Genomic DNA, 25,069 nt, shown 5'->3' with positions numbered 1-25,069 from the left:
CAGATTACTCTCCAAAATATTTTATTACTTTCACTGGCTTATCTTGAAAAAGAAATAGTCAGCTAATCTTTGCTATGTTCCACAGCAGGATGAAAACGGCTGCGTGAGAAAACGAGGACCAAAACAGTCAGCGGCATTCCTCCAGATTCACCACTAGGTGTCAGGTTTCTCTCAGTGTTCTCATGTTGGATCAAATCAAACTGGCAGCTTCGTCTTTAAATCCCCTTATCTGGCACCAAATCAAGTGAAAATTACACCGTCTGAGAGAGCATCAATCATTACCGAGTGCACTACATACCCTTTTAACTAATGCATCATTAACTTATCTCTTTGTGCTATTGATTAACAGTGTTGTCTCAAGTTAATCACCAAAGGAACAGGTGCCCCTCTCAACACTTTCAGGTCTGAGAGCGTATTTAAAGATGATTTTCTCCCCAACTTGATGCGTTGCTTTCCAGGTCTCACACAGATGCTGTTTGACACCAGGTAAGAGGCTGCACTTGAGAAACAATATCAATAAATCTGATCTTTGTGTCAAGTTTGATTTATCTATATATTTTTTTTTTCATGTGGAGCGGTGTGAAAGAAAAGGTTTGCTTCCTTACATGTTCCTTGTGTTTGCTGTTTTGGTTGCACTTAAATGTGCAGATTTGAATGCAAATGCAAATGAGGTTTTCAAATGATTTCACTTACTAAAGGAAATATCTACTCCAACCAATCTGGGCCTATGTGAAAATATATTTGACGTTATAAATAATAACTTATTGTGCCATCAAACATTTGGAGTAATCAGCAATGAGTTCTTTATCATCGAGGAGGATTTAAGGCCCAGTAGTGAGTGCATTGATGGCCTATTTAAGGCAATGACACAACATCTTATTTGAACTTTAGTTCAGAGTTAGACAAGACAACTAGTTCCTTTGTGGAAACCATTCAAAGGTGGATTTGCTGGGGTGCTTTTAATCATTGTCTTGCAGAATAATCCAAGTGTGCTTGAACTCGAGGTCAGTGAGTGATGAGCAGACGTTCTTCTTTAGGACTTTCTGGTTCAGAGCAAGATATGTGGTTGTCCAAGGTCCAGAAGGAGCAAAGTTGTGATACAGTGTTCATACGATGCTTTTTGTTGCTGGTGACAGTTTTACGACTCGTGTCCCATCAGTTCAGATAAATTGTTATGTTTTATAATAACACTTGTATGGGAATAAAACTTGTCGTATCTCATTATTTGTCTTTCGACAAGCAAATCTGTAGCATCCCTGCCGCAGGAAGACGTTTGAAATTTCTACGCTTTTCTCTGACCAGATTTAAAGAAAAACTTGCCAATGGATGAAAAAGATTGAGTGTCGAACTGCCAGACAACCAGCAACACTCAGACAACATTGAGTGTTACCAACACAAAATATGACCAGAGACTATTTTAGCTGTGCTCTGTAGAAGCTGCTTCACCCACTCCCACATACAGATATACATGTACATATGCTAACAATTAATCTCCACCCATTAGGAACTGCTGGAAGATGTTGCATTCAATGCTAATGATGCAGTGACTGTAATTACTGTGATTTTGCCTGCTGTAATTACTTCCATCCTCTTTGCTTTTAAGGGACACGTTTTTTTTTTTGTTTTTTTTTCCTGCCTTGAAGGCTCTAAAATAAAGCTGATATGCAAAAAGGGAAAAGTAGGCACTCTATGCTTAAAATAGAAAATTCTTTAAAGGCAGTCATAGCTCTTTGAGAGGTGAAGGGTGCCTTTGAGAAAGTAGAAATGGGGGACAAGTTACACTGATACCGATGTTGATCTCACTGATTCTGAAAACGCTTTCATTTGCCAGGAGATGTGGCACTCAATCTGACCTCAAATCAAGAAAAGGTGCCACTTAGAAACAATGTGGGTGGCTTTTGTTCTTTTGTAATTGCTTGTCTGCTGCCGGTCTCGGCGCCTCTGTGAGAGATGGGCTCATATACAAGAAATGCTGGTCTCCACTGATTTCTTTTTACTGCTGCAGGTGGCTGATAAACACATTCACTCTCATCTGTTTCCTCTACAGTGGTGCCATCCTGTGATTTTAATTACTTGAGCATCTTTGCACAGCACTCAGAGTGCCACATGTTTTCTCCCTGCTCAGCTGCAGAGCCCTGTGGACGGGGCACAGGTCTCACTTACTGTGGAAACTTTCAGCCTTTTACAGTTTTACATACACTCATCATGGACAGGATAATATATTTTCATGGTGGAGGGGATTTTTGGCTTTAGTTATTTATCAGATTTACTTTCATGACTGCAAAAAGTGTGTCATCAAGATGCAGATTACTTTCTGTATTTAAGGATATATGTTTAATTTGGGCCGTGTCTGGATTGAAAGAAAACAAAAATGTATAAATTAAAACCTATGTGCCCAATTATTGTTCTCAAAAATTACTTGAAATGCAATCTGTTTACTTTCCTTCGGAGAAAAAAGAATGGTTCAAATAATAAAAAAACGCTCTAAATTCAACACAACATCCATGTTCATGTGCATGTGTATTTGAATCTGATTGGTACGTATTTGAAAAGCTTTAATGTCACCACTAGCAACCTAAATGTGAACCCCGTGTTCTCTCAGGCCTGAAGATGCATGTGGTTCAGCTCTCCTCCCAGCCCAAACTCTCACTGGAGGAGGACAGGGAGTCTGGCATCGGATCCACTCTTGACCTCACTGGCAGCTCTGAGTGCTACAATGAACGTCCCAATCGCTTCTCTACTGCACTGTCAATAAATGCAGGCAGTGTACACACAGAAAAAGGTATAGGCATCAAGAGGAGATTCACACTTTCCTCTCTTGGTGTGGCAGCTGGCTTGATTTCCTTAGAAAGGGGAATTCTTGTAGATAAGGAACATGTACAAGAAAGAGGCAAAATCCCAATGGGCTTTTCTGGCTCCCTGGTAACTCAGCAGGTGCTTCACTGTGTATGTTGTACATGTGAACGCTTTGTTCTCATACAAGTACAACATTTTTATATTCAGAAGCCAGATTTCACATGAAAAAGAGAAACTCTAACTTGAAGCTTGCTATTTTTCTGTTTTTTCTTATGGGGAAAATAGGCCAGTCTTAAGCTATCTATGCCCTGATGCAAACCTAAACCTTTCTCTTGGTCTTTGTTTCCAACAGAAAACTCTCCGCACACTACAGCTGTGAGTCCAGGCAAGATCAAGCAGCATCTTATCAATCTATCAAAGATCCCTCTCCTTTTCATCCTCCTCTTCCTCTTCATTTGCTCGTTGGACACGCTGAGCTCTGCCTTCCAGTTAGCAGGGGGTAAGTATAGCCCTCACTGCGTGCTGAGTGTGACTCAGCTAGCTGATGTGTGACAAAAGAGTGACTCAGTGAGGGACAATTCACCATCCTACTGTATCATTTACTGCCAAGCCATCATCTGGTGACCTTCTTGAAGAAGAGGAAATGAGCAGTGTGAGTGTTGCCATTCCTCAGAGTAATCAATTTTGTGTTTTGTCTGTGTTTGTATGTTTCCCTCTGTGTACATGGGTGCAATATTTAACCAGGTAAAGTGGCAGGGGACATTTTCCAGGACAATGCCGTGCTGTCCAACCCCGTGGCAGGACTGGTGGTGGGGATCCTGGTCACCGTCCTCGTTCAGAGCTCATCCACCTCCACCTCCATTGTTGTCAGTCTGGTGGCCTCAGGATGTGAGTGGGCGCATGAAAACCTGTGCAAATGTTTGTGTGTTGGAAGATGAGCTGGTTTTAACTGTAAATAAGATTTTTGAAATGGAAGGAACAGAGAAAGATAACCAGCCTGGTATATATTTTGCATGTTTACTGCATTGTGCACTTATCTCCAGGCAAATACTTTGCATACATACATATTACAATAAATGGACCAATATTCAGACAGCAAAGAACCCTGGGAATTGAAAACTCCCTTTGCACATTTTCGACAATAGAGCTTCTCAGAAATTGGCTTCGAAACCCAACTGACTGCAGGCGACACAGCATTATGTTGTTTGATTTGCTTTTGGCATAGATAATGGAATCTAGATTAATTTAACGAAATCAGCCCGTGTTAAAATATGTATGAGGTAAAACAGGTAGATTAGATTCTGTGCACATTTACATGAATGCAGTGGGACAAGTAGGTGTTAAGCAGATGCAGAGCCAATTACATTTTCTATCTTGAAAAATAACTGAGGAAATAAACTGGCAAGTAAATCTCTAGTTATGAACATTATTAGCACCTTTATTAAGCTTTGATTAGTTTGACCAAATTAGTGTTGTCTGAGTTTAAGCTATGTGAATGTAAAAGTGTACTTGTACCAAAATATATGTTTATGTACGTTGGTTCACTCCAAGAAATATGTCGTAACAAATCCAGTAACCTCATACAGAGAAAAAAAAATAAATTAGTTTATGTATTAAAACTCAGAGAAAAAAATAAAATGTGAAAATTGGTCTGACAGCAGAAACTTATTTCTACCAGTAACATTTATAGTTACGTGTTTTTCTTGCAAGTTTGGACATAATGAATATTTAAGATTAATTTTAGCAATGTTGAGGAAGCAATGTAAATAAACAATAAAAATAAAATCTCTAAAATCTTCTGTAATAATAAAAAAAATGAGGTTTACCCTTTTTAAACCTTAGTTTTGTATTTTCTTGACTTTTGAAGTGAAAGTGAATAGCAAAGTAAGAGGGGTTTAAAGATGCCTCTAAAGGATTTGAAATCAGTCATCCCTCTGTTTAGAAAATAGTTCACAGCTGTCACAATACATGGGTTTGGCTGTCAAAGCAAATCCACCCTGAAAGAAAACGGCCAAATACTAAAAGTCTCCAAAATCCATAAAATGTCATAACAGGACCTCCACCAGGCTCTCTGCTGCTGAACGCAGTAGCTGGAGGTGAACTCCTGTATGACAACAATGATACAACAGAAGAGAAGTGGGAGGAATAAAATTCTGCTCTCTATGAAAAACATAAAGACCAGATAAAAGGTTTGTCAGGGAGGACGGAGATAAAGACCAAGGATTTCAGAACGTTTTGAAGGACGTTCTTCGGAGTGTGTGGACACCAAAATTAACGCAGAACATCTTCCTGAACACACCATTTCAACTGTGAAATATGCTGGTGGCAGCATCATGCTGACCATCCTGGAAGTAAACCTGTTGGAGGTTACAAATGACCAGGGCGTAGATTTGCCTTGCAGCTGGAGTGATTTGCATCAAGGCATATTCATGACTATTCATGTGTTCTAATGGCCTAGTTAAAGTTCAGACCTAAATCAATTTAAAAATCCGAAAACTGTTGCTCACTGATGTCTCAAATCAAGCATTTGAGTAGAAGTGCAAAGGTGCAGAGATATATATATGTATATAAAAAAAAATCTTCTGATGTAAATATAGCAAAAAGTATTGCATCAATACAGCGTGCCTCAATTTTATTATTAAAAACCTTTGAAAAAAATACTAAATGTATCGTTTTACTACTGCATCATAAAAATATACTATTTTGTGTTGGTCTACCAGTCCCCAAATGACATGTTGCTTGTGATTACAAGGTGAGAGAATGTGAAAAAGTGGCTCTGCATGATGTCATGTCACACTATGCCAACTGTGAGTTTTCTCTCTTTCATTCAGTCCAGGGTTTCTTGCTCTCGGGCTCCACAATCAGTCTGTAAAAATCTGACATCATACTACAGAAGTTGGCTCTCTGCCCCTTTTAAAAGATAAAAAATTAAGTAAAATTAGATTGCTGATAATTACCAAACTTAGAGGATGGTAAGGATGCTCGCCTGCATGATGTATGTCCTCTCGGTTCTCCCCATTAAAGATGCTCTCCACATTAACCTCTCCCGTAAAGCTGCCTCCTCTCACTTGGAAATCACAGCCATCTCTCATCACCATTAAAAGAGTGGGTCATGTGTCGCAATTACTGCTGCCATAAATGGCTCTTCTTGATAACTTGGACGTTTCACGGCAAAAGAGCTCCTTTTGTACATGTGAGGTGCTGCATCGTAATCACTTTGATGCAGACTGTGAAAAAAAAAACAACAACCCTCTTTTCTGTCTCTCCTCTCTCGCAGTGTTGAAAGTGAAGTTGGCCGTTCCAGTTATCATGGGCACAAATATCGGAACCTCTGTCACAAACACCATCGTAGCCATGATGCAGGCCGCGGAAAGAAACGAGTTTCAACGGTGAGCGAGCAAACGTAGTGAGTCAAAGAGTGAAGGAAACACAGGAGCAGGAAAGAGGAAACTGAAAAAGACAAGTAATGACTATGTGGGGAGGGGGATAAAGAGGAAAACTCTTCTTTCCACCTCTTCTGAAAGCAGAAGAGGTGGAAGAGGAAGCACTGGCAGCTGCTTGCTGCTTTCTAAGCTCTATTTCAGTGTGAAAGTGACAATAATGGCACGCATCCAGTCTAATTCTACCCCGGCAAAAATCTGCCATGAAATGATAACATACTGAACAGATGGCATATTATTTTATCTGCGTTATTAAATAATTATTTATGCCAACATTTTGCAATAAACAACATCACAGTCAAACACTCATTATATCACTCTTGTCTAGAAGACCGCAACTGTAAAAATCAGTTTAACAAGCTATTGTTCAAAGTAGATGATCAGCCTGATGCCGAGTGACCTTGAGTGACCAGAGTTAATGACTGTGACCCTCTGCAGGGCCTTCGCCGGAGCAACAGTCCACGACTGCTTCAACTGGCTGTCGGTGCTGGTGCTGTTGCCCTTGGAGGTAGCGAGCGGGGTCATTACCCATCTGTCCCAGTGGCTGGTCAGTGTCTTCAGACTGCAGCCTGGGGAGGAAGCACCTGAGCTACTGAAGGTCATCACTGAGCCAGTCACCAAGCTCATTATACAGGTAAAAACCTTCGCTTGGTCGTGTTTGTAAATATCCTGTCCAATAAACCGCTCAGTAAAACAGTTGGTGCCACGTCATCCTTCATTAGTTGAGTACTTTGTTGTCGTTTTTTTTTTTTTTTTTTTTTTTTTTTTGCCAAAAGTGTTGAGATATTAAGAGGACAAAGGTAGGGAACATCCTGATAGTCACAAATAAGCATCAGGATGTTCTTCACTCCTGGGTAGCTGCAATGAATCACCAGAGAAACGGAGTGCAGGGAAATGATTATTAATGACATCTTTCTTTGGTAAAATGATTTCCATTGTTTTATCTCGCTACGTCGTTACACATTACTAATAAAAAACCTTTCATCAAGTCACTCACTGCCAGAAGAAAATTTGGCTTGCAGGTTTATACCAAATTTTCTCTGCCAAAATTTCATACAAAATTTATCTGAGTTCTCCCCTGTTTTTCTGCAAATACATGGAATATAAAAACAAAAAGCCAGACTAAAGAGATCATGATTTATTCAAACCAGCAAACAGAGAGTAGATGGATGGACATTATATTTATCTGATACAAACCCCTAAAAATACAAATAAACACGTTATCCCAACTCTATCAATCCATATACTGAGACTGTAACATGTTTTCCAGACAGGAATTTGCTCTAATTTTTCAAAAGGTATTGAATAGTTGTACCAAATAACCATTGAAATAATAAAAAAACAATCTTTTCTATCAAGATTGGACTTTGTTAGATCAATGTTTAGTATCCCAAACTAACATACAAATTCCAAATTTTGGAATTAATTGTTGGATATTCCCAAAGAGGAAAAGATGATCAAAGTTTTCATTGACAGCAACATGAACTCAAACTGACAGTAAATGTTTTAAAAAAAACTATATATTTTTTTTCATTCTTTAACCTTACTGCCCTGAAATGTGCTGAAAAAAATGCATCCTTTTCCCATCAGCTGGACAAATGTGTGATCACAGGGATCGCCATGGGAAATGAGGTCATGAGGAACCAGAGCCTGGTGAAACAGTGGTGCTGGAATAACACAGACTTGGTAATAGCTAGTTTGAAACACACACACTCTGTGGTTTAAACGTGGCTCTCATGAAGCTCCATCTTTCTTTCTGTAGTCTGCTGCCAATAAAAGTGCTGGAGGCTGTGGTCTCGGTTCTCACTTATCCTCAACACATGTCAAGTGTGGGTTTGCAGTTTTGCTGTGACACATTATTATTTCTTTAATATGTATTTTAAAAAATGAAATTCAGTACAATAAAACAGTTTGTGGGATCTGTCTCTGTAGGCCGACATTTGTTTGCCTCTACAGAACTGTCAGACCTCACAGTGGGGCTAATTCTCCTGGCAGCCTCTCTGGCCGTCCTCTGCACATGTCTGCTGCTTCTGGTCAAACTGCTCAATTCTCTGCTTCAAGGTCAAATGGCAAAGGTCATCCATAAAGTCATTAATACAGGTGGGCTCACTCTGCAGGCTTTCATATGTTGTTATATTCATGCTGTTATTAACAATCCTGGAAAAAACAATGACATTTTTCTAAGGATACAAGGTGGATTGGGTTTTCTATTCCAGTTTGGCTTCATTGTTGATCAATAGGCCGTGTTGACCTACAGGCAGATTTGAGTGTAATTGATCCATTAGATGGCTGTACATTTTTGTGCATTTAATTTCTCCCACTTTTCTCCGACCAGACCTGCCGTATCCATTTGGGTGGCTGGCGGGGTACATCGCCATGTTTGTAGGCGCAGGGGTTACGTTTGTCGTCCAGAGCAGCTCGGTTTTCACCTCAGCTATGACTCCTCTAGTTGGTGAGTATCGCGCTTTATTTTCACGCTCTTATCAAGGGGACATCAAATTATTGTATCTTCTTTTGTGAACTGGAACGACTTTGCATTACATATAAAAAGAAAACGCGCAGTCTATTTCAGTTCAAGAACTGAAGTCACTCAATCCCCCGAGGTTACTTTTGCACAGTGTTGTAGAAAGTACTAAAAAAATGTACTTAAGTAAAAGTACAAATACATGGACAAAAATGTACTCTAGTAAAAGTAAAAGTACCACATTAACACTTTTACTTGAGTAAAAGTAAAAAAGTACTGGCTTTTAAAAATACTTAAGTATTAAAAGTAAAAGTACTTCCTGAATGCATTACTTAATCTCGAATACAATATAATTAAGCGTACCTATCATATTTAATTTTAATACATAAAATATGTGCCATTTTAATTAACAATACCACAGATAGAGCATGTTTTTAGTGTGTTTACTCTCTGTGACAGTTTAGATTTAGATTTGTGATTCTATGCATCATAATTTCAGGGATGGAAACATCTTAAATCCACATTCCCATAAAAACACCTAGATATTAAATACTGAGAGCTGAAATAAATTTAACCAGTATCATTATCAATTCAAACTCTTCTTCATTCTGCTTTGCTTCCATCTCTGTGGCACAATCCGCAGTGGTTTCCTACCATCCCTAAAAGATATATCACCCATATCACAAACCACAACTGTCTGCTCCATTAAACATAGAAATTAAGGCAATGCCCCAATGGTAAACAACACTCAACTATGAATACTGTCCAAGGTGCAAGAAGTAACCAGGCAGAAGGACAATGACTGTTCTCACCCTGTATGCCACCATGACAGGTTACCAACACAATCAAAGAGCAGCTCTGCTACACGTTCTTGTTTTGTTTATTGGCCAATTAAATAAATCTATCTATTTCTTAATTAAATAAAATAAGAATAGCTACTGCAGTGTATGCAGAGCGTTACAAGAACAAAGAACGGCTCTCAGTGAGGCTTCAGTCCTATAGGACTTAGTAAAAATCCGTCCAGAAGAATCGGATCGTTCATCACTATCACTATGTAGCAGATTTTGGTCACAGCGTTGTCCCATTTATGCGACACATAAAACAACACTTCCACACAATAATTAAACGCATGGCTGACAACGTTTTGTCATCGCAGATGCACCATATGTGTCTCTGTACAGCTAGTTTTGCTAACATCACGTCCACATAGCTTACCTTTCTTTAAGCTTCTTTCCAAGTGACGCTAAAAGTCGGACGAAGTTTCCACCGTCTGTGAAAGTGAAGCGCTGCTGATTTTACATGTCGCCAAATCTTATGATTTATGTTGCGAAATTCTATTACTGACGATTAGACAGACATCATCTCCCGCTTAGTGGAAACCACTGCGCATGTCTGGGAGGACTGAAAACAGTAATTAGTAGGTCACGTTATTGCTTGGATTTACAGCGCCTTGTTAAGTCCCTGAACTTCATATTTTAACGGGGAAAAAAGCGCACTTGATGTAACGAGTAACGGACGGTTTGTAGAAATGTAGTAAGTAGAAAGTACAGATACTTACTGTAAAATGTAGTGGAGTAAAAGAGTATCCATTATTAAATATACTTAAGTAAAGTACAGATACACTAAGATTGTACTTAAGTACAGTAACGAAATCCATATAATAATATGAAAGTGTTAGAACTATCCATCCATCCATCCATCCATTTTCTATACACCCTTCGTCCCTAATGGGGTCGGGAGGGTTGCAGGTGCCTATCTGCGTTCCGGGCGAGAGGCGGGGTACACCCTGGACAGGTAGCCAGTCTGTCGCAGGTGTTAGAACTAGAATGCATTAAAAAGTGGTTCTACAAAGAATTTTTCAACGGAGCCTGAATACAAATGCATACCACAATATTCAGATTTTTATTTTGTATAGATAATTTTGAAAAACAGTTCCCTTTTTTCCCCCTTTTTGTTTCTTCAGCTAGTTTTAAATAGTTTTCACGTGTGTTTGCTTGTTCTTATTTGTTATTATTAGTTAAATATTGATTAGAATTAGTTTATTTTTTATTAATTATAGTTTGTTCTTTTATACTTTGGTTAATTTTTTTATAGCTTAGGCTACATAGAATATTGTGATTGTATATTCATCCTTTGGGTAATGAATATGCAACAGAGGATACTATTTTCAAAATATTCTTCAATTATTATTGATCAACCGACTGACTCTGGTGTCTTTTTATATGGGCTAGTTGACATAATTGCCACCAGGAAAGATTTGAAGGCTAATAAATGGATTCATAAACACGGAAGCAAAACATATTATATCTACAATTTCAGTATGTTAGTTAGTTTTATAAATGCACACTGTAGTTCCTGTTAATTAATTACCGTTTTATTTATTTCAGTTAACGAAAATGTTTTCCCAATTTCAGTTTTGGTTACTTTTTAGTTAATTATAATGACTTTGGTCCACACGGTCTCCAACAGTCGGTCCAAAGTCAATATTTAGTCTTTCGGCTTGGTGTTCAAAAAAAAAGCACAATTCATATTCTTCCACCAGGGGGCGCATGTTGTAGTCCACTATTGTGTACAGATTAACTCCCCTTCATCTGTTGTTAATGTTAGATTGTCTTCGTTTTCCAATCCTGCTTTTATATGCAGTGTGTTATTCTCCCCACGAATTCATTAGTGATTGGTACAGTTTATAAATAGTTTTCTAATGTGATTTATCCTTATGTCCTGTCTTTGCAGGAACGTTATGAGCATATTGTTAAGCTTCTAATTAATCTTTAACATGTGATAAAGAATATCGTTGCCTCACAGCTTGACCTCACCCTTCTGTGAATTCCCTTCCAAATTGTTCGATTGTTTAAGAGATAAAGGACGTTTTCATGTCTCAGTAGCAGCGGTTTGTAAAATTGCATGTCTTTATCACCTGTGACGTTTCTGCACAAAATTGATCTTTATGATTTTTCTCTCCAGATAGGGCCTTCTTGATATCAGAAGGTCATTTTTTTCATACAGGTAACTTCATGTAGTAAAACCATCCACACTGAAGAGTGTTGCAGTTGGTTCCATCAATTAGAATTCAGCCGTCGAAAAATGTCCGCCACCAAGCATAGAACTGTCACTTTCAGGTTGCCAGACCATTTCACGGTTCCTCTCTAACAAAGATAACAAAACGCATTACTGTGGAGTTGGACAGCCTGAATTCACAGAGGTTAGCGAGCACAACCACCTGCAAATATCTGCAATATGCAAGTACTTGAGACCCCATCTAAAAATGCTTGCAATGTTTCATTTTAATAGTTTAAGCACCATATATATTACAATATACATTAGTATTCACAGTGGAAACTGTCTTAGCACTACTGGAGGTCATGAAGTTAATGTCAACAGTCTTCCTTCTCTCCACTGTTGGGTTACATCCAATAAACACCAAGAAAAATGAATGGCGCTCCTGGATTGGCTGCTTTACAAAGGTGCCAGCCAATACAATGTCAAGGAGCTTTGTGTTTCCGTTTCCCAAGATGCCTTTTCTTTCTAATATTTTAGATATGCTGCATCTGCAAATAGGCAGATTTTCTTTGAATGATTTGATAGTTATGTTGCACAAATTAAATCCGTGAATAGGTGCGGTAGCAAATAAAAATCACAGCATGTAGTGAGTGTATGTTCGTCATTCAATCTGCACTGGACTTGCCCACAACTTGAGCAGATATAACCATAGACTAAAAACAAACAAACTACATTGCATTGTAAGTCGATCAGCATTTTTCTCCTCCTCTTTCCTTTTGAATGGACAGTTGACAAACGAGGACATTGTTTCCATTTATAGAGACAGAGGGAGAACTGCATGCCAACGAGTGGAACACTGTGGTCCAGCTGACCCAGGAATAAAATGAAGATGGTCACCAAAAAGTCCAAAATCGGTTTGCATGAGCCCTAAAATGACACAGTGTCACTGTCTAATCTTAACAACTACTAACTTGGAGAAATTATACTTTTAAAAATTAAATAAGTAATCAAATCTTTAGAAAGTTTTCAAATATTGATAGTTTAAATCAATGCAGACGTTTCCAGCATCCACTCCAAAGTAGAGATTGGTTGATTTTTTAAAATTAATTAATTTATTTATTTTAAATAAATATTTAAATTTATTTATAAATAAATTTATTTTATTTATTTAAAATAAATACATTTATTATTTATTTATCAATAAATAAATAATAAATTACATTAATTAATTAATTTAATTAATTTATTTATGGTCGCCAAAAGGTTATTTATTTAAATGAATAAATTTATTTTATTCATGTAAAATAAGCAAATTTATTTATATAAAATAAATGTATTTATTTATTTATTTAAAATAAATAATCAAATTTATTTATAAATAAAAAAAATTATTTATTTAAAATAGATACCTTCTTTATTTATTTATAAATAAAATATTTATTTATAAATATTTTATTTATAAATAAAATATTTATATATAAATATTTTATTTATAAATAAAATATTTATATATAAATATTTTATTTATAAATATATTTGCCCTGGAGAGACAGGCCAAATATGTCTCTCCAGACATATTTGTCCCACCCACCCGCAGTAAAATTGCATGTCTTTACAATTACAATATACAATCAATCATTTTAGATTCCCTTATTTTCCAACTGCTGGAGGAACACAAGGAAATAACCAAAATCAAATGAGTAAGTAGACTAAAGGAACCTAAATAGAACAAAGAAAAATAACTAGAAACAAGTAATAAACATAATTAGAATCACTAATGAAGAACAGATGTGGAAAACAAGGCAGAATTAGATGGAAACAACTAAGGATCACCAAAAGAATCTGAGGAGGACAGTGGGAACAGCAGCCTGGAGGACGATGGCTGGAGAGCCTAGGAGGATGCGCGACATAGTAGAAACCTCGGGGAACATTGGCAGTGGCCGAGAGACCAACAGGACTCGCTACGAAGCCCTGGAGGTCAGCCTGGAGACTGACAGGACTCGCTACGAATCTCTGGAGGTCAGCCTGGAGACCTCAGCCTGGAGATCAACAGGACTCGCCACAATCTCTGGAGGTCAGCCTGGAGATCAACAGGACTCGCTACGAATCTCTGGAGGTCAGCCTGGAGATCAATAGGACTGCCACGAATCTCTGGAGGTCAGCCTGGAGATCAACAGGACTCGCCTAAAGCCCTGGAGGTCAGCCTGGAGATCAACAGGACTCTTCAAGCCCTGGAGGTCAGCCAGGAGATCAACAGGACTGCACTGAATCTCTGGAGGTCAGCCTGGAGATCAACAGGACTCGCTACCACGAATCTCTGGAGGTCAGCCTGGAGATCAACAGGACTCACTGGAGGTCAGCCTGGAGACCAACAGGACTCGCTACGAAGCCCTGGAGGTCAGCCTGGAGACCAACAGGACTCGCTTCTGAATCCCTGGAGGTCAGCCTGAGACCAACAGGACTCATCTCTGGAGGTCAGCCTGGAGACCGACAGGACTGCCATTTAATCTCTGGAGGTCAGCCTGGAGACCTACAGGACTCGCTACGAATCTCTGGAGGTCAGCCTGGAGACCGACAGGACTCAGAATCTCTGGAGGTCAGCCTGGAGACCGACAGGACTGTCAGCCTGGAGACCAACAGGACTCGCTACGAATCTCTGGAGGTCAGCCAGGAGACCGACAGGACTCGCTACAAAGCCCTGGAGGTCAGCCTGGAGACCGACAGGACTCGCTACGAAGCCCTGGAGGTCAGCCAGGAGACCGACAGGACTCGCTACGAATCTCTGGAGGTCAGCCAGGAGACCGACAGGACTCGCTACAAAGCCCTGGAGGTCAGCCAGGAGACCGACAGGACTCGCTACAAAGCCCTGGAGGTCAGCCAGGAGACCGACAGGACTCGCTACAAAGCCCTGGAGGTCAGCCTGGAGACCAACAGGACTCGGTATGGACTCGGCAGTCCTGCGGGCCTCAAGCTCTCCTGCCAACATCTTTCAAGCATTAAGCTCTTCCGCTATCAGCCCCCTAGTGTCAAGCTTCCCCTGACACCGCAGTCCTGTTGTCCTCCTGTTGTCCATTCCACTGCCACCGATAATCAAGTGTGAAGCCTGGAGCCCTTATGACACTTCTTTACTTAAAAGTAGAATATTTCAGTCCAGTATCTGAGAGTGTCAATACAGCCTCCGATCGCACGTTTCAATATAGGCACCTGCTCTTGTGGCTGTTCTGAAACTGGCTGGATGTTTTCCTGGGTTTCTTCTTCTGATGTCTCCTGGTTCAGCTGTTCCATTTTTTTCCTCGTACAATGGTTCAGATTTTCTAATTCAAGCTGCAGCTCAGTGCGCATATGCTCCGAGGCAGCGCTTTTCTCCTCCACGGCAGCCTTTTCCTGCTCCAAGGCGTCGATTATTTTCTCCAATGCTGAGCTTTTTTGCTCCAGAGCAGCGCATTTCTGCTTCTGGGCCGCGTTTATTTGCTCCAAAAAGAGGTATTTCTCTTCAAAAGAGATTTTTTCACGCTCAAAAAAGTTGCCTTCCTCTTCCAAGATGTCGTTTACCTGGTTTAAAGTAAAGATTTCCTGCTTCAGGGTAATTCTTTCCTTTTCCAAGACAGTGATTTTCTGTGCCATGTCGGTGTTTCTCTGCTCCAGGGTGGTGTTTCTCTGCTCCAGGGTGGTGTTTCTCTGCCCTAGAGCAGTTTTTTCCTGCTCCAAGGAGTTGTTTTTCTGACCGTGGGCGTTGTTTTCCTGCTTCAGGGCAGTGTTTTTCTGCTTCAGGGCGGTGTTTTCCTTCTCCAGGGCAGTGTTTACTTGCTCAAGGGTGTTGCTTTTCTGTCCGAGAGCAGTTTTTTCCTGTTCAAGTTTATTGTTTTCCTGCTCCAGTGTATTTCTCTCCTTTTCTAAGGCAGTGATTTTCTGCTCCAGGTTGGTAATTTCCTTCTCCAGGGAAGCGTTTTTCAGATCCTGAAGGGCAGTGTTTTCCTGCTCCAGTTCAGTGTTTTTCTGACCCAGGGCGGCGATTTTCTGCTCCAAGGCAGTGGTAATTTGCTCCATTGTGGTGGTTTTCTGTTCCAGAGCAGTTTTTTCCTGCTCCAGAGTGGTGTTTTTGTGCCACTGTCTGGAGTTTTCCTGCTCCAGGGCTTCAATTCTTTTCTCTAAGTCACATATTTCCTGCTCCAAGGTGGCGTTGTTCTCCAACAGTGCGGTACATTCCTCCTTCCGGGTGGCCATTCTCTTCTCCAAGGTGTTGTTTTCATCCATTAGGGCGAGGTTTTCCTTCTCCAGGCCGAACTTTGCTTGCTCAAGGATGATATTTTTATGTTTTATATAATTTTTTTTATGCCCCAGAGTATTGATTTCCTCTTCTAAGGAAGTGATTTTCTGCTCCAGTGTGGTGTTTTCCTGCTCCAGTGTGGTGTTTTCCTGCTCCAGGGCTCTATTCTTTTGCTTTAAGGCAGTTTTTTCCTGCTCCAGTGTTTTTCTCTCCTTTTCTAAGGCAGTGATTTTCTGCTCCAGGTTGGTCATTTCCTTCTCCAGGGAAGCGTTTTTCAGAGCCTGAAGGGCAGTGTTTTCGTGCTCCAGTTCAGTGTTTTTTTGACCCAGGGCGGCGATTTTCTGCTCCAAGGCAGTGGTAATTTGCTCCATTGTGGTGGTTTTCTGTTCCAGAGCAGTTTTTTCCTGCTCCAGAGAGGTGTTTTTGTGCCACTGTCTGGAGTTTTCCTGCTCCAGGGCTTCAATTCTTTTCTCTAAGTCACATATTTCCTGCTCCAAGGTGGCGTTGTTCTCCGACAGTGCGATACATTCCTCCTTCCGGGTGGCCATTCTCTTCTCCAAGGTCCTGTTTTCATCCACCAGGGCGTAGTTTTCCTTCTCCAGGGCGAACTTTACTTGCTCAAGGGTGATATTTTTATGTTTTATATAATTTCTTTTATTCTCCAGAGTATGTTTTTCCTTTTCTAAGGCAGTAATTTTCTCCTCCAGTGTGGTGTTTTCCTGCTCCAGGGCAGTATTCTTTTGCTCTAAGGCAGTTTTTTCCTGCTCCAGGGTATTTTTTTCCATTTCCAAGGCAGTGATTTTCTGCTTCAGAGCAGTTTTTTCTGTCTCCAGGGTGCTGTTTTTCTGCGTCAGGGTATGTTTTTCCTTTTCTAAGGCGCTGTTTGTTTTCTCCAGGGTGGTCTTGTCCTTCTCTGGGGCAGTGTTTTCCAGACCCTGAAGGGCGGTGTTTTCCTCCTTCAGCGTGGTGATTATTTGCTCCAAGGCACTATTCTTCTGCTCCAGGGTGGCGATTTTCTGTTCCAGATTGGTCTTTTCGTTTTCCAGAGCAGCGTTTACTTGTTCAAGGGTGGTGCTTTTCTGCCCTACAGCAGTTTTTTCTTTCTCCAGGGCAGTGTTTTTCTGGCCCAAGTCGGTAGTTTTCTGCTCCAGTTTGTTGTTTTCCTCTTTTAAAATTTTGTTGAGGTCGAACACCTTTTTAAAGTCCTCCTCTTTCTCGCTAAGCAGCATGTCTTTCTCAACCGTGGCTTTTTGTATGTTTGTAAGTTTGATCCTCAACTCCTCATTTGATTTTATTAGAGTCTGTCTCTCTATTGACATCCTATTGACTTCTTTCAGGATCCGTTGGAGCTTTAGGGTCTCTCTTTCTAAGGCTTGTTGTTCACAAGCAGAAGTCGACGGCATACCGCTTTCACTCATTGTTTGTTGTTTTTTTTCTTGACAATTCCAAAAACTTCTAAATGTTTTTCTTTATTGGTTTGTTAAGAGTTGACTTGAAAGCTTTCCGTTTCAATCTTTAGTTCGGAGACAATCCTTCTATTTCCTCTCGCTCTCTCGTCTGAAATGGTTATGACGGTAGATTTCAAGAGTGCAGCTTTTTGATGCACTCCAGTGCATCACTCTTTGTGACATCATTTCGTGTGATGTCACAAATTGATGTCACCACCTCAGCAGAACAACTAGAAAACTGCTGAAGTTTGAATCAAAACAAACTTTATGGCTGAATGCAGCGCGGATTATCTGATGGCTATTGGAGACAGTTGAGCTGGTAACATATCTCCAAGGCTAAAATACGCACTTGAGAGACAGCGACTCTTGAGGACAATGGACTGGCACAGCAGGGTACCAATGGTGAAAAGGAAACATTGCGCCCGAAAACAGAAAAAGGGGAAACGGGCAGGCCTGTTGACCCAGATGATGCCAAGGAAGCCACTAATTCCGACTCCCTTTCTGGCCAATGGTAATTACTGAAATTCGTGGTTTGGGTAATGTTATCATTTACCAAAACTATATGAGTTACAACAACATTTAATTTCCCTTTGGGATCAGTAAAGTTGAATTTTTAAGGCAAAATTTTAGCAATTTTTTTTCCTCTTTTTGTACAGTTTCTAGTGAAAATAACTTAATAAGAAGACAAAAACTGACCAATAAGCAACTTTTAAGCAAGATATAGAAGCTTGTTTAAGTAAATAATTCCTTAAAATTGCTGAAGAATTATTAGTTCGATTGACAGAATATGATACTTAAAACAAAACGTTTTTTCCCCAGTTATAAGTGAAATAATCTGCCAATGGAACTAGTATTTTTTCATCAATATTAAGGAATCACTGACTTAAAACAAGCTCCTATATCCTCCTGAAAAGTTACTCATGAGTTAGTTGTGGCTTATCTTAAGTGTACTAAGATGTTTGCACAATAAACTAGACTAAAACTACTTGGTAAGATTTAGTGTTTTTGCAGCGAGGGAGCTGAAAACAATCGGAAATCATTTTTATTTCCAAAAGATGTGAAAAATTATGCTAAGTTATGCACTAAAATAGGGCATACTGAAGTTCATAGTTATAATGTGGCAGGGTGCTCCATTGTGGTGCTCTTCTCTGGGCCTTTTCCCTTCATAAAGAAACTTTCCAAAGACATCTGATCTGTTTCTTACTCATTTTGCTGCTTATATGGCTCCACGCTTGTGCGCAAGACGTAACTGAGAGAATCCGGTTGAAGGATTTTCAAAATAAAAGATCCTCCAGACTCGGATAATACGTTAAACGGAAATATTTCATTATTTCTTGTGCGGGCCGGTACCAACTGGTCCATGGCCCTGGGGTTGGGGACGACTGCTTTACGTTACAGGGTTTCCCCCAGATAAACTGCCATGTTTTTGAGTTAAAAGCTGTTAAAAGTTGACAGGAAATTTGAAAATATCCCTGGATAACTATGTGTTATTGGAAGATTAATAAAGTCTTAAAAAATGCAAACATTAAAATAAAAACTAAAGGAAGTAGGTGATAGTTAGCCTTGTGGGGGTCCACGTAAAGCCTGGTGACCCGCCAGGCTTATAATACTCTGAGGAAAATCCTACATCAGTAAAAACATCATGCAGTCACTAATTATGAAGTAGGCAAGAAGCATTATATAATGAATCATCAAGCAAATACACATCCAATACGTTGAACAATGTTAAACTTACAATTCATCAAAGGCAGCTCTAAGCAGGTGGACTTTTAGCCTGATTTAAAGGAAGTCAGTGTTTCGGCTATTTGGCAGTTTTCTGGACGATTTGTCTGGATCTTGGAGTAATTTCAGTTGGCCGGAGCCTCTTGGAGAAGGTTCACCACGGTATCACGGTTTCTCCATTAGTGGACAAAGACTCACACTGTGGTTCACTGGAGTCCCAAAGTCTGAGGTCTGATTTTTTTTAAAAACTTGTCCCAGACGTACAGGCCAGCTTGGAAAAGGGTTTTGTCCCTTTATGAATAAAATTGTCAGTTGAATAAAATAATTTGACTTTGGCTACTCTTTGAAGACATTGTAAATATCTTTATTTTAGGCCACCTGCCTAAAATACAGCTCTGAGTCATTTTTTTGCCAAAAGTGATTTATTGTTTTTGTCTTTTTTTTGTTTTGTTTTGTTTTTTTTTGCCTAAAACATCTTTTGGAAAGAAAGAGTTGCTGATTCCTAAGCCACTGAACCCTGGAGAAACAAACTCCTTCACTGAGTAAAAATAAGTTTAAATTTAAATCTGCTGGCCGTATGATTCATTTGAAGTTACAAGTTGAAGTTGAAGGTAGTTCACTATTAATCTCTATAAAAAGTTATCTGTCACATGCAAACATCTGTGTTTGAGCTGCTGCTTGCCTGATTCAGTATGGTGTGTTGGAGTAGTCATAGCACTAAGTGAGACTAGTATAAATTTACTGGGAATGTGAAATGATAGAAATTATGGAAACGGACGTGTGATGTGCTTAGCAACGCAGGACTTAAAGTGAGACATCTGCACATCATGAATCAGAAATGAATATATGCCAAAAGAAATGACAGATATTTATTGGAAGGCTAATAATCAAAAACCTTTTGCAAGAAAACAGTATTGCTTTTGCTGCGATTACATACAATCAAAATTATATGATTTTATAATTTAGTGGAAGCATGGAAATTGAATTTGGAGCATGAGATAAGAAATGCAGCAAATCTCCATGTGATGCAACAAAAAAGACCTGAGAGAGAACCTAAGTAGGCTTTTTTAGAAGGTGGGGCTGGAATATTATCGCTTCTACACCAAACTCCTCTTTACTTTCCAAAGAACTGAGTAAACCAAGACTCACACCACACATTTTACCTTATGTACCCCTGACATAAACAATAATTTTCCCACTCATACGGCAAAAAACTGTTTCTATGAGCCTAAGTCTGTCAGAAATATGTTTTTCACTCTTATTCTTCACGCTCCTCTGTTTTTTCTTTTGCCCTGCTGCATATTTGCTCCTAACCCGTAAGATATTAGAGCATATGATTTGTTTTCATATTCCTCCCACGTAAACCTCAAAACTGGAGCTACCCTGCCCCCAAGTGAAGCTGTTTTTGACTAGAATTGTTCACACTTACATCAGGGCTGGACTGGACCTGGAGTCAAGATTATTATATCTTTTTAATCTTTATTATTATTATTATTATTATTATTATTATTATTATTATTATTATTATTATTATTATTATTATTATTATTATTATTATTATTATTATTATTATTATTATTATTATTAAATACATCTTGATTTCCTACTCAGTATTTTCTGAGTACGTTACTATAGTAGTAATACATTAATTAAAGAACGTAAAGTCATATAACTTGTTGAGCAGTTTTTGAGTCTCTCCTGTAAGAGTCAAAAACAACATAGCTCAGTTTGAGAGGTTAAATAGGTAGAACATCAACAACATAAAGGCACACAGGTTCCTAAAGTAATTTGGATTTGAAGTATGTACTGAAACATGCCAGCCCATAAACTGAGCTTTTGCCATAGCTTCCTGTACATAAATAAATTTTAACACCATGGCCTCTAAAAGGACATTTACTACAAAAGAAATAAATTGCCAACATACAGGTATATTGTATTTGCTACTTATGAAATATTTATTTATTTATTATTTATTTTGTCCTCTGCTACTGGGAATAATAAGACTCAGAGGTTGTCCTGAATAAGAAAATATCATATTTTTTTATTTTATGTTTGATTCTTAGATAAATATAAACACATATGACTGCATAAATCCACTGACAGAGTCTTATGAAGTCTGTAAGAGCCCCTTTCGTCACCAGCACAGTCAGTGGACGGCTAAAGGAAGCATATAAAATCGGTGACGACTGAGTCATCAGCCTGCTACATAGTGATAAATGGGAGATCAGAATAATCCCCACATCCAACAGAGGTAATTAACTAAGCTTAAACTGAAAAGGCAAAAACAGCTTTTAATACAAAAATAGATTTCTGCTTGTCCTGCATATTGGATTTCAGCTCTGGCTCCCAGTGACATCATTGTCTAACACGATGCAGAAATATGTAATAAAACCAAATGAAGAGCAATGAGACATCACTGACACAATTTCTGCAATTTTTTTTTTTTTCTGTATTTCCACAACATGTTTTATTATCCTATCTGCTAGGAATTGGTGTCATCAGTCTGGAGCGGGCCTATCCGCTCACGCTGGGCTCCAACATCGGCACCACTGCCACCGCCTTACTGGCAGCTCTGGCCAGTCCTGGGAACAAAATAGTAGCTTCCATTCAGGTTTGCTTCTGTTTTATTAGAGACAACAAAACAAAACAAAAATGTTACGATGGTAGGATTTTGTTTTACATGTCTGTGAAAAAAGAGGAAACATCTGGTCCTTGCTTTTCAACTGTTTGCCTTTATTCCACCTAGATTGCGTTGTGTCACCTCCTCTTCAATGTTTTTGGCATCCTGCTGTGGTATCCTGTTCCGTTCATGCGGCTGCCCATCAGGATGGCTTATGTTCTGGGGGAACGCACGGCCAAATACCGCTGGTTTGCCATCCTCTACCTTCTCTTGTGTTTCCTGCTCCTTCCATCCCTCGTGTTGGGCCTTTCTCTGGCTGGCTGGCAGGTGATGGCTGGAGTTGGGGGTCCTTTTGTGGGTATCATTCTCTTCATTGCTGTAGTAAACACGATGCAGGCTCACAGCCCCCGGCATCTGCCCACCAAACTCCAAACCTGGGACTTCCTGCCCAAGTGGATGCATTCTCTCAAACCTCTTGACCGCTTGATAGTGAAGGCAACTGTCTGCTGCAGTTTCACTTGCGAGGCGGGTCAGAACCAAGACAAGGAAGATGAAGACCCAATCTCACCACACACAATGTCTGTCAGAACGCAGGATGAGTCCGGGTCGTCCCAGAAGAAAGAACAGCTGGCTTACAATAACCCGGTTCTGGACTGCTTGGAAGAGATCAGACCAGGTGTGCCGGTTTTTAAATTAAAAGGCTTGGAGAGGTGCAACAGTACTCCACTGTAGTTGGACTAACAACAAACTGGATTTTGTACTGTCCTTTGAAAATCTGAAATTTGTAACAAACCAGGAGAAAAAAGAGAAGCTTTTGTGTTTTTCTGAAGTCAAATAATAGTCAATATGTAATGCTATCTCGGCTCAGCTTGTTTCAGCTGTCATAAGGTGTAGCCTTCAATCTATCCAAATGCATATTATTATGTTTAAATGTCCTCTTCAGTCATAAAGCTGTCAAGAATAATAGACTCTGCTTGACCATTGTGTTCAATCTAAATTTAGCTAACAAATTTTTCAACCACATTTAGACATCAAGAGACATCTTTTCAACCACATTAAACTGTTATTTTGACAGATGCTAAAGCTGCCTTTTCTATGCTTTCTCAGCATGTTTTAGGAGGATTAAAGCCATCAAAATATCCATTAATAATCACAATATGACAAAAATCTGTACAATTTCCACAGATTTTATTTATTTAAGAACTGGTGTGCAATTCTTTTCACTTCCTCCAGGGGGCAACGCTTCCTAATAGGGTGTATAGTGTCCTAACATTCCCCCCTGAAGAAAACACGTTTTGTTTATCTTTTGGTGAAACAAATGAGTAAAACATTAGAATCTTTACCTTTTAATTATAGCAATTTTTTCAGAGATAAGTATAGATCAGACTTAGAAATGTCAACATTTCTCAATAAAGAACTGAGTACCGAGGCACTTTCAGTTTTCATGATCAAATAAAGCACAACTTTAAATGAACAATATTTTTGCAATTATTTTTTTTACGTAGACCTGAAAAGTTACAAAGATTTCTTCTAAATGAGTACACAACAGCAAAGGTACGCTATTTTTCCAAGAAGTTAGCAGCCTCTATGGATTTCATTTGAGAGGTGAGAGACATGCAACTTCAAAGAGACAGAAGTGACGTCCATCAAAGGGTGATGAGGCCAGGATGCAAATTAGGGACGGCTGCAAAAAAGATCTTCATGTTACATGCCTTGGCTGCTTGCCCATTTTGGCATAATGGCCATAAAAAACATGGGCATTATGCTATGTTTTTTATTACTGCAGTTAAACATCAACATATTGCAATTAAAAAAATATATAATTTATTTTTCTGTTTTCCGTATGCGTGAGTGATGTTCACAAGTTATTTTATTCATAAGGGTTCTGAATCGCTCTGTAATTTTTCTCCTAATTTTTAAATTTTTTTTATCTACAACAGTTCAGCTCTAGATCTGTCGAGGAAAAAAAACTAGGTGCGGTTGATATAATACAGAGCTAATGAAAGGCTGCTATGATGTAAGCTGCCTGTTAAAATTTGATCTGCATCTGAGGTTGTTTCTGGGTGAATGAATTTACACAGCTGCTAAAAGGAACTGAAGAGTGTCCTCACATGAATGATGTCTTCAGCGACCCGTCTGTGTGTCCTGTGCAGTCCGTGTCTTTGTCTGCGCTTGTGTGTGCTCACTAAGTGGGTGAGTGTTCACATTTCATTTGGGAGGTGTTGCAGAATGTGTGAATTTGTGCTTTGTTCTTGTTTGCAGACTAACAATTGATCATGTGTTTCAGAAAAGTCGACAACTCGTAGTTTGCAGTGACTCTTCAGCCGTGAAGCTGCTCCAACTGGTCCAGTGACAATCGTTAACTATACAGCAAAATGTTAATGTTGACGCAAATCATTTCCCACAGACAGGTGTTGCTTTACGACTGGCGACCAAATTGTCTGTGTGAAAATTCAACGACAATGTCCAGATATTAGGAACCGGTGGAGTGATGTACAGTTCTAGCAAGAGGCTGATGAAATATTTATATTGATCTATTGAAATTTTCATAGCAAAACATTTCACAAGAAAAAAAAAAAAACACACTGACCAGAGAGAAAATTAGATTTCAAAAGCATTTTTCTTTCAAAGCTAGAATACATAAATAAACAATGCAGGCAATAGTTGAAAGCATGCAATTTTTATTTATAGCAATCTGATCGTCAACATTGCACTGCCTTTATGAACACTGAAGGGACTAAAAGATATACAAATTTTCTTCAAACATGTTTTGGATATTTCAACACCAGGACTGTTAAGAAATTGTCATCAAAGGTTATAGCACCTTGCAAAAGTATTCATACGCCTTTTTCACAGTTTGCCAAAAATGCAACCACAAACTTAAATGTGCTTTTTTGGGTCATGTGTTGGAGACAACACAAAAACAGTGGATAATTGATGAGTGTAAATGCCCTTTAATAAAAATTTTGTGTGACCAGTTGAACCTGGCAAACAAAATCCACCTTGGTGTAATTTAATTTCAGCATGAGCTCACCTGATATTCGCTTGGAGAGAATTCTGAAAACTGTCTTCCACTGCACAGTAATGCTCTTCATTGTTCGCCTGAAGTTCATATTAAAAGCAATTCAGTTTGTTGTACTGTGAGCAAATGAAAAAAAGGAGGAAAGTTCAAGTTGTGTGGAACGGTTTATCACTGATCGACACAGGCTTGCTGCTGTTGATACTGAATGCACCACATTCTATTTTAGAGTAGGAACTGATCACCATTAGGATTGCATATGCAGCAGATTCCCATCCCAGAGAATGATCTGC

At 39.2% G+C, this 25,069-nt stretch overlaps 2 protein-coding genes across 2 annotated transcripts; one reads left to right on the top strand and one right to left on the bottom strand.

The window, feature by feature from the left end:
- The first annotated feature begins 423 nt into the window (after nucleotides 1-423).
- Nucleotides 424-23,205, top strand: slc34a1b (solute carrier family 34 member 1b). Its single transcript, XM_044127362.1, has 12 exons — nucleotides 424-486; nucleotides 2,603-2,782; nucleotides 3,149-3,295; nucleotides 3,541-3,684; nucleotides 6,074-6,185; nucleotides 6,675-6,870; nucleotides 7,827-7,922; nucleotides 7,999-8,065; nucleotides 8,169-8,336; nucleotides 8,572-8,688; nucleotides 21,624-21,748; nucleotides 21,884-23,205. The coding sequence occupies exons 2-12, from the start codon at nucleotides 2,611-2,613 to the stop codon at nucleotides 22,487-22,489; spliced, it is 1,950 nt and encodes a 649-aa protein (XP_043983297.1). The 5' UTR covers nucleotides 424-486; nucleotides 2,603-2,610; the 3' UTR covers nucleotides 22,490-23,205.
- On the bottom strand, nucleotides 14,569-17,458 carry LOC122837194 (girdin-like). Its single transcript, XM_044127361.1, has one exon. It carries the CDS (start codon nucleotides 17,383-17,385, stop codon nucleotides 14,830-14,832), a length of 2,556 nt encoding a protein of 851 aa, XP_043983296.1. The 5' UTR covers nucleotides 17,386-17,458; the 3' UTR covers nucleotides 14,569-14,829.
- Nucleotides 23,206-25,069: the final 1,864 nt, after the last annotated feature.

This window comes from Gambusia affinis, linkage group LG09 (genome assembly GCF_019740435.1).
Source record: "Gambusia affinis linkage group LG09, SWU_Gaff_1.0, whole genome shotgun sequence".
NCBI classification, from domain to species: Eukaryota; Metazoa; Chordata; class Actinopteri; order Cyprinodontiformes; family Poeciliidae; genus Gambusia; species Gambusia affinis.
This window is presented reverse-complemented; position numbering and strand designations above follow the sequence as displayed.

Bases quoted from the DNA above. Each gene is read 5' to 3' on its own strand.
- LOC122837194 (XM_044127361.1), bottom strand. From the start codon at position 17,385: ATGAGTGAAAGCGGTATGCCGTCGACTTCTGCTTGTGAACAACAAGCC.
- slc34a1b (XM_044127362.1), top strand. From the start codon at position 2,611: ATGCATGTGGTTCAGCTCTCCTCCCAGCCCAAACTCTCACTGGAGGAG. The intron at 3,296-3,540 runs GTAAGTATAGCC...ATATTTAACCAG, and splicing joins TGCCTTCCAGTTAGCAGGGG to GTAAAGTGGCAGGGGACATT. The intron at 8,689-21,623 runs GTGAGTATCGCG...CCTATCTGCTAG, and splicing joins AGCTATGACTCCTCTAGTTG to GAATTGGTGTCATCAGTCTG.